This window comes from Pteropus alecto, unplaced genomic scaffold (assembly GCF_000325575.1).
Source record: "Pteropus alecto unplaced genomic scaffold, ASM32557v1 scaffold94, whole genome shotgun sequence".
NCBI classification, from domain to species: Eukaryota; Metazoa; Chordata; class Mammalia; order Chiroptera; family Pteropodidae; genus Pteropus; species Pteropus alecto.
This window is the reverse complement of record NW_006437736.1, coordinates 13,340,090-13,349,174: the sequence shown is the minus strand read 5'-3', so window position 1 is coordinate 13,349,174 and position 9,085 is coordinate 13,340,090. Positions and strand designations below refer to the sequence as shown.

The 9,085-nt window shown below is 54.8% G+C and overlaps 1 protein-coding gene across 2 annotated transcripts; it reads left to right on the top strand.

Annotated features, from left to right (window-relative positions):
• Window positions 1–770: 770 nt before the first annotated feature.
• PIANP (PILR alpha associated neural protein) lies at window positions 771–7,447 on the top strand. 2 transcript variants are annotated; one of them, XM_006914637.3, is made up of 6 exons: window positions 771–974; window positions 3,163–3,222; window positions 3,487–3,995; window positions 4,745–4,826; window positions 5,593–5,814; window positions 6,169–7,447. In XM_006914637.3, the coding sequence occupies exons 2-6, from the start codon at window positions 3,206–3,208 to the stop codon at window positions 6,188–6,190; spliced, it is 852 nt and encodes a 283-aa protein (XP_006914699.1). In that variant the 5' UTR covers window positions 771–974; window positions 3,163–3,205; the 3' UTR covers window positions 6,191–7,447. The 2 variants fall into 2 exon arrangements, with proteins under 2 accessions (XP_006914699.1, XP_024904596.1); XM_025048828.1 differs by lacking the exon at window positions 771–974 and adding an exon at window positions 1,109–1,454.
• The last annotated feature ends 1,638 nt before the right edge of the window (window positions 7,448–9,085 follow it).

Here is a 9,085-nt window from a genome sequence, read left to right as displayed (position 1 = left end):
AAGCTACTTTTGATAAAGAGGTTAGGGAAAGCCTCCCAAAAGAGGTGACATTGGATCTAAGTGAAATATTAATGAAAAGAGTGAGTCGTTGTGAAAAGCCAGAGAAAAACGTTGCAGGCAGCGGGGACAGCAAGTGCAAAGGCCCTGTGGTTCCTCCAGTTCTAGGAACATAGATCAGGTCCCGTGTAGCTGGGCATAAGGAGTGTTGTTAGGAGAGGAAATCAGAGAGCTCCTAGAGGCTGGTCTTATAGGGCCTTATAAGTCATGGTAAGGAGTTTGGATATTCTGAGTGCTAGAAAAGCCGAGTAATGCGACTAAATCTACTTATTTTAAAGATCATCTGAGTTGTTTTCAAGAGAATGTATTGTAGCAGTGCCAAAATAGAATTAGGGGTTCAAGTTATTGGGATAAAACAGGATAGTGTAAGGTTTTCACTGCCACCTCCACCTTGATCTCCGGGTACTCGGCACTCTCGACCAGGAGCGAAACTGTTGCGGACGCAGAGCGTTGGGTGACTCAGAATCTCAGAAACTGACTTAGGTGACCATGGGTGTCCATAGAGTTGGGGTGAAGAGAGGAGAAGCCCGCCATCAGAACCCCGGGAATCAGACGATCGCTCATCCTGCGCTGCCCTCTCCAGCTCTCCACCTGGGACATAGCCGGGTGTGACTCTCAAGCCGCGGCAGCGGCAGGGTTAAACCTGGCCTGCAGGCGGGAGGGGGAGAGGCGGGGACCGAGCGCTATGAGATGCCGCGCCGAACCCAGCCGAGCCGAGCCGAGTAGAGCCGAGCCGAGCATCTCCCGCCGCCGCCGCCGCCGCCCCGCGTCCCGGGCGCCCGCCCCCTACCCTCTCCAGCACCCCGCGGCCGGCCAAACCCCCGACCATGCCTGGTGCCCCACCTGCTCCAGCAACCCGTCAGCTCCGCGAAGCCCTGAGCGCCCGCAGCTGTCGCGCCGCCGCGCCAGGCATGCAGGTGAGTGATAGGGACCCCCACGCCCCCACCCAAGGGAGCCCGACCCTGCTCTTCCCGACTCTCCGCTTTTCGCCCCCGCTTCTCCCCGCTGGGTCCCTCGCCCGGGCTCCAGCCTTGAAGCCTTGAAGCGCTCCTTCCCCGCGGTGCTTTCCATCCCTCCTCCGGTTCCGGCTCCATCCTGCTCTCCTAGCGCAACATCCACTGTCCCCGCGGCTGCCTCCATTCTGCCTTTGGCTCAGGCTCTTTGCATCCTCCTGCTTCGGGTTCCTTGCCTGCTCGAGGCGCTCCCTCCCTCGGAGTCCCTTCACCGACCTCCTGGTCCTCTTCCCCCGCAAGCCCCCACTCTCGCCGCTTTCCAGCCCTGTGCCGGGAGCGCGTGCCTGTGGGAGGGCCGAGCTCCGGGCTGCGCTGGAGATGGGGCTGGGATCCCCTACCCCATGTCTCCCGCCCCACCCCCAGCTCGTCTCCTGCGCACAACAGGTCGGTGAGGCGCGAGGAGAGGGGTGGGGGTGGCGCGCCAGCCTGGGGACTGCGGGCTTCCTGGAAGGGGTGGCTAAAGGAGGTGCGGGTCCAAGGACTGGAGTTGACGTCGGTTGGGCGGGGGGTGCACAAGGCTGAGAGGCAAGTGAGTCCTGGAGTCAGCTGGCCACGGATGTTCCTGCGAGCCTTTTTCCACTTCACTGGTTCGCTCCTACACTCCTTATTCCCTCCCTCCAGCTTCGTTCTCTTCCCGGCACCCTCTCCCTTCTTCCCACCATGCCCCCATCCCTTTCTCTTCCCATAGCTTCATATCCCTTTATATCGGTAGAAGCAATTTCCAACTCCTCCATCTTTGCAGTTCCCGTCTTGGGTCCCCAACCCTTCCTCTTCTCATTTTGTTCTCAGTCTTATGCTCTCTCCTTTCCCATTTCCTTTCTCTCCAACCTTGCTCTTCTCTACCCCTTTCTCCCTTCCCTTTCCACGGTCTCCACTTCCCTTCCTACCTGGACCTTTCCTTCCTTCTCCTCTTGCCATTCCCGCTTCTTCCCCTGCTTCTGTGACCCCTTTACCCTCAGTTTCCCTCCCCGACCTTTAACTTATCCTGTTCTCCCTTCAGCATCCTCCAAGCTTCCAGTCTTCTGTACCCACCCCGCTTCCCAGGTCATTCTTTTTCAGGACTGACTCCTATCCCTCACCTGGTGCTCCATGCCTGCTTCCTCTTCACCCTTCTCCTCCCTCCTCTCTCCTAACCCATCTTCCCTTTCTGGGTCTTTCACCCCTTCACATCTCTTCCCCACTGCCCACTTCTCCATTCCTTTCCCCGGATTTTTCCATCTTATTTCCTGTTATTCTCTGAGAGTACTTAATGTACAGATTTAGACCCAGAATCCAGAGGACACAGGGTGTCACATCCTCATTTACTCTGGGGAGCTTGGGCCCCCTGGATCCACTATCCTCAACCCTGAGAACGTTTTTCCTCTTTCAAAACCAACCATCCCAATTCTCCCAGGACTCTTTACCCAAGAGACCTACATTCGAGAAGGTGGCCTCTCCCCAACTCCACCTCCCTTCAGAAGGCACCTATACATTTGGATGATTAAACATTGAGCAAAAATTATATTCTATAGTTTTTCTTACACCCATCTGTTTCTTTTCTTCCATCTCTCCATCTCCTATGCCCTCTCTCCTGAAGATGCAGATTTCTGGGGCCAGTCATTAAAGAAATGCCTTGGACTACAAGTGGGGTGGGCAGGCTGGGATGCTCCCCCTGTGCACATGCCACACACATTCACAGACTCGCACACTCAGATTGACTTCCTTTTCCCTCCCCCACTCTCAGACTCCTTCCCTAGCGGTAGGTGCTCAAGGAATCACAAGGTTCTTGGCTCTAAATTAAGATCCAAGAAAAGCTAGGAGCTGTGGGCAGAGGAAGTGAGAAGGAAGCCAGTCCTAGAAGTGAGAGTAGACCCTGGAGTGGGGAGGTAACAGGGACCTGGGGAGTTGTAGAGAGGGGCTGGGGGCTAGACAGGGAGCCACTCTGGGACTTCTTTCCCCCAGAGGATGTTCAGCAGCAGGGGATCCTGGGTAGCAGCAGCATAGCTGGCAGCTGACAGCCTGGGAGGGGAGATGGGGGTAGAATTGGTTGATGAATGCGCTGGGGAAGTACACAGGGCAGGGTGGGGATGTGACAACCCCTTTTCTCCTCCAGTAAAGGCTGAAAATCTGGGTCACAGCTGAGGAAGATCTCGGACATGGAGTCTAGGATGTGGTAAGTTTGGCAGAGCAGAGGGACCTTGGAGTTCACTTTCCCTGAGGTCTTGGCCCTTTCCCCCCTAGGCCCACCCAGGGCCTTCTATCTTGAGGGCTGGACCCTAGGGAAACAGGAAGTGAGGCTGAGTTTTCCCAAGGCCCACCTGCTTTTGCAGAGAGGCCTGGACGGGGACAGCTGGGGATCTCTTGTATGAGCCTGTCCTCCCCACACATAGGCCCAAGATGGGCTTCTGTCTCACCCTCTTTTTCTCCCTTCTTGCAGGCCTGCACTGCTGCTGTCCCACCTCCTCCCTCTCTGGCCACTGCTATTGCTGCCCCTCCCACCACCTGCTCAAGGCTCCTCCTCCCCTCGATCCCCACCAGCCCCAGCCCGTCCCCCCTGTGCCCGGGGAGGCCCCTCAGCCCCACGCCATGTGTGTGTGTGGGAGCGGGCACCCCCGCCAAGCCGATCCCCCCGGGTCCCAAGATCAAGGCGGCAAGTCCTGCCAGGAACTGCGCCCCCTGCCACCCCATCAGGCTTTGAGGAGGGGCCACCCTCATCCCAGTACCCCTGGGCTATTGTATGGGGCCCTACAGTGTCTCGAGAGGATGGGGGGGACCCCAACTCTGCAAATCCTGGATTTCTGCCTCTGGACTATGGTTTTGCAGCCCCCCATGGGCTGGCTACCCCACACCCCAACTCAGACTCCATGCGGGGTGATGGAGATGGGATCATCCTTAGAGAAGCGCCTGCCACCCTGCGGCCATTCTTGTTTGGGGGCCGTGGGGAAGGTGAGTGGGAATGGGAGAGGCTGGTAGGAATATGAGAGTGGGGAGGCTGGTCAAGGACTCAAAGGGCAGCAACAGAGGCCTTGTCTGTTATCTTCTACAAATGTGTCAGGCACTATGCTGGCACTGGAGGCAGAGATGAAGATATGTCTGAGTCCTTGAGGAGCTCATGTCCACTGGAGAAGACACTGGGGATGTCAATGTAATAAGTGCTGTACTAGAGGCACACACAGCATGTTTTTAAGAAAAGGGAGAGACTGCTTCTCCCTGGGGATCAGGACATCTTCCAAGAATTGACGTTTGAGCTGGACCTTGAAAACAGAGTGGGTGTATTCTGTGCAGAACACCATGGATGAAAGGATCTCCAAGGTGACATCTAGGCTCAGGGAGTGCAGAGACAGGGCCAGTGGTTTAGGGGTAAGGCCAGGGCAGAGATGGACATTTCCATCCCCTGGTTGCTGTACAGAGAGAGGGGTTCTCTTTTACCTTGGAGCCCCCTCCTCATCACATGTATACAGAAGGTTTGGGAAAGTGAAAAAGAATTTGGGAGGAAAAAGGCCAAAAATTCCAGGGGAAGTTGATGAATAGAATAAAGGGAGGGGGATGCTCCAGAAAGAATTGGGATTCGAATGTGAATTTAAATGGCAGCCCTCCTCAAGCTTAATGAACCTGAAGCCTAGCCCCACTCCAACCCCCTCTCCTACTACCTCAAGCCTCAAGCCTCCCTAAAACCTTCTTCCCACCCCAATCAGGTGTGGACCCCCAGCTCTATGTCACAATTACCATCTCTATCATCATTGTTCTCGTGGCCACTGGCATCATCTTCAAGTTCTGGTAAGCTGGGGGAGGAGGGCATTGGTGGATTGGGACTGAATGAACTTTTTGGCTGGAAGGAGGGAAGGAGCAAAGGCAGCAATTTTGCTGTGGTGGGATAGGAAATGGTAGATTAAGCCAAGACCTGGGGAAAGGTCTTGGGTCAGGGAGACAGTGAGAAATCAAAGCAGATTCATTCTCCCAGGGAAATACAAATAAAATGGGAGAGCTGGCGATTATTTATGTTGGGGGAGGGGGGCTTTGGTGGGCATCCCTTGTCCCCATTTCCTCCAAGACAGAGAAAACTGACCCAGTCTGCAGAATCCCTTCTTCGGGCTGCCTGGGGAGCAGGGAGCAAATCTGGAGGGTTTTTTTGCATACATTTAATAACAGGTCACTCAGTCCTTCACACTTTACTGAGAGAATCATTAGATTAAGGTGTCCAGGTCATTAGCTGACTTTGAACTAGAACTAAACCTGCCAAGATACCTGCTGAGAGAAATGGTTCTTCTGGATATGCATGGGGGAGGATGCAATTCTACCTATTGGTGGGGAGGAGGTACTAATTCTAGGGATCTGAACCAGGTTGGGAGGATGGGGCTGGGTAGGGGAAGCAGTTTTATGGACACATGGTCTCAGGAGATTTGGTGTAGGTAACTGTTAGAGGCCAGTTTTTCTGCTATAGGATGTTAGGGGTTCCTGAGGGAGGCTGGGGGTGACCAGCCCTGCAGGCCCAGGATGGGGGCTTCTTAAGTGTGTAAAAGAACCTTTCTTTCTGGTGCACCAGCTGGGACCGCAGCCAGAAGCGGCGCAGGCCCTCAGGACAGCAAGGTGCCCTGAGGCAGGAGGAGAGCCAGCAGCCACTGACAGACCTGTCGCCAGCTGGGGTCACTGTGCTGGGGGCCTTTGGGGACTCGCCCACCCCCACCCCTGACCATGAGGAGCCCCGAGGGGGACCCCGGCCTGGGATGCCCCAGCCCAAGGGGGCTCCAGCCTTCCAGTTGAACCGGTGAGGGCCGGGGCAAAAGGATGGGAGGGGGGAGGGGAGGCCATTTAGGTCTTTGGAGCTGTGGTTGGGGGTACTCCCTCCTAGGTAGACGGGGAGGAGGTAGGCCTGGCCCTCCCAGAGCTCCTGGCTCTCCTTCCCAGCCTGGTCTCTGGCTCTCTCAAGGGGCCTGGACCCTCCTCCCTGGGGGAAACCTTCCTTCTCCCACTCTCTGTGGATCTATGTCCTGTTCTCATGCTGCCATTTATCTCCAGCTCTGCCCTCTTAACCTCAATTCCCTTTCTTTGCCTTGGACTTCCCTTTCAATTTTGGCTTACCCCTTGGTTCCTGACTGTGCCCTTTCCCTCTTCCTCTCAGGATTCCCCTGGTGAATCTGTGATACCCCCCAAGGTTGGGGTGCCGCCAAGCAGGAGGCCAAGGGGCCGGCATAGCCCCCATCCCACTGAGGGTGGGGCAGCTGTGGGAGCTGGGGCCGCAGGTGCTCCTGGCTCCTGCCCTTGCACACCACTCTGGAACACTCACTGGCCCCACAGGCAATCCTACCTACTCGCCCTCCTTCAAGTAGGGGACCTCACATATTTGTGGCTTCTGGTCCCCCATCCCGACCCTTGCACACTCACATGAAAGCCTTGCACACTCACCTTCACCCTCATGGGCCACTGCACACACTCATGCTCTTGTACAGCCAGTCTTCGGCACCCTCTCCCATCCACCTCTCTCCCCTCTGCTGACCCTCATATTCTCCCTTTTGTTTCACATGTTTCACTTTCTCTTCCCACATTCCATGCTCAGCTTACTCGGTGGTCAGTGGGCGACTTAACCATTTCCTCTCACATGCATTTCCGGGCCTCATGTTGTGGTGTTGTGTGTCGTGCCCACTCTCTCCCTCATGAACACCCACTGATCTAGTTTCTGTGGCTCCTGCATGCTGCCCCAGAGGTGGGTGGGAGGTGAGCTGGGGGCTCCTCGTGCCCCCATATGTCATAGCCTCATCTTATTCTATGTCATGTGTTTCACTGTCACCTCCATCTACTCCATGGGCACTCTCGTTACCCTGAGGGCTCCCCCATAGGAACAGGGGTAGTGAGGCCCCACACTTCTCCCCACCCACTGCTAAATTCTATTGTATGGGTTTTGGGGAGTCATCTGCTGCACTCCATGAGAAAGGGGCTCCCATTTGCCTTTCCCTTCCTCCAAAGCCCCTTTTGTCTTGTCTGTCCTGCCTGTCTCTGTGTGTCACTCTCTAGAATTCAGAGCCCCCCAAGCTAGTCCTCCATTTCCCAGCCTCCCTGAGGGCCTCCCTGATTCCCTGGAGGCTACCAGGGACTGGAGCTAGATGGTTCAAGGCCATTGGGAGCTCTACCTCCCAATCTACCCCTCCCCTTCCCGGGCTTCCTCACATCCCTCCTTCCCTCCTGCCTTTGTTCTTCCACTCTCCCTCCTTTTGCCTCCTCACCTCAGATTTGTCCCTACTTCTCATTGGTTTTTTTTCCACCTTCCTTCCTTCTTCCTCTCTTACCTGGCTCCTATGCTGTGATATATATTTTTGTATTATCTCTTCTTGTGGTGATAATCTTGAATTCTTGTGGGATGTAAGTTTCAAAATTTTCAAATAAAGCCTTTGCAAGATACTCGAGTCCCCTGGTTCTGCCTTATGATCCCTGTAAAGAGGACAGGAGGAGAGGCGACGGGCAGTCATGAGGAAGAGTAGGGTGGGGTCGGGGAACCTCTCCAGACCCAATGTGACCTGGCCTGCTCTGACCTGGAGTAGGGATTTTGGGGCTTTAACTTGGGACTAAATGGAAGAAAGAGAAACTAAGGGAGCAGTCCTGATCAGGAGCAGCTGGAGCAAGAGAAACTGGAAGAGTGGCTTGCTTGTTACTTGCCAGTGAAGGTCAAGAGAGACCATGTGAAAGGAGATGGAAGTAAAGGGCGAATTATATAAAAGGACGGGAACAGAGCAAGCAAGAAAAGGAAAAAGAGCTGATAAGACCAGGTGGAGGGTGAAGGGTGAAAGAAGAGAAAAATGAAGCAATGGGAAAGAGATGAAAGGGAGCTACAGGAAAAGGAGCCCTGCTTGGTTTATTTTCAGCCATGCTCCCTAACCTGCCCCCATCCACAGCTGCCCCCCTAAAAGCTACGAAGCATTAGAAGCCCTGTAGTTAACTCTCATTAGCTTTCCTCACTCTGCCCTCTCTGACAGGGTGGGAGTGGAATCAAGGGGTGTTTCTGGGGGGCGGGGAATGCAGGCTGCCCAGCTGGGATCAGTCACCTCTGAGCCCCCAATTCTAGGTTTGGCTCTTGTAACAGCCCTGCAAAAGCCTACACATCAGCCTCTCAGCTGTTGCTAGGCTCTGTTGCCATGGTAACCACCCAGGTCCCATTTCTCCCCCCACCCCCATCTGTGCCCCACTTGCTCCCTGGAAATGGGGAGCTCCAAGGAGAGGAGACCATAATGTGTGAGGAGGCAGTCTGGGCTGCCCTGGGCTGTGTATGCCTCCATGTATTTATCTTTGCAGCTTGAATTATGAATGTGCATGGGTTGGTAGGTGTGTGTTTTAGGTGTTGGGGAGCTTGATCATGTACTTAGGGAAGTGTGGCTGAGTTCGTGCAGCGCACGGTGGTGAGTGGGGAGGAAGGAGCCTATTTCTCAGGACCAGAGCAGTGTGTGCTTTCAGGGCATCAGATTCCCTAACCCTAAGAAAAAGACAGACTGCTACAAAGGAAGGAAGCAGAGCAGGGCCAAGAAGTGATGAACCAAATAAAAGCAGAGGTGCAACACAAACAAGCTGCTGAGGAGGGCTCTGAGGCAACCCAGCTGGGCCTGAAGAGATCCCAGCCTGCAGTTGGTGGAAGGGAGGGCTGGATAGAACCTGAGGGTGCAGGAAGAAGTGCTGATGGGAGGCTTGGGGCAGTGAGGAAGGGGTCCAAGAGGATAAGAGAGGAAGCCTCACTAACCTTTCCCTTTTTTGCCCACAGGAATCGAGTCCTTGTCAGGTGTGTGGGGATGGGGGTGGGGGAGGAGCACTGGCACAGAAAGGGAAGGTGCTCAAGTGCCTGGAGAGCACATCCAGCTCTATCACCTTCTGCAACTGTCTCTTCAGAGGGACAGTGTGACCCTGCAGCTCATCCATATGCAAAAGGCACACATGAAGGCCCCTAATGAAGAAGGAATTAATTATTCCCTGATTAGACTGCTGTTTTTCTAAATTTAAATAAATTCAAATACACCACCAAGACATTGGAAATCCTCACCTGTTCCCTCCCTAAATGC

What these genes read in the sequence shown, in the direction of transcription:
- PIANP (XM_006914637.3), top strand. An exon ending in GTTTGGGGGCCGTGGGGAAG is followed by an intron (nt 3,996 to 4,744) that starts GTGAGTGGGAAT and finishes CACCCCAATCAG; the next exon opens with GTGTGGACCCCCAGCTCTAT. An exon ending in CCAGCCTTCCAGTTGAACCG is followed by an intron (nt 5,815 to 6,168) that starts GTGAGGGCCGGG and finishes TCTTCCTCTCAG; the next exon opens with GATTCCCCTGGTGAATCTGT.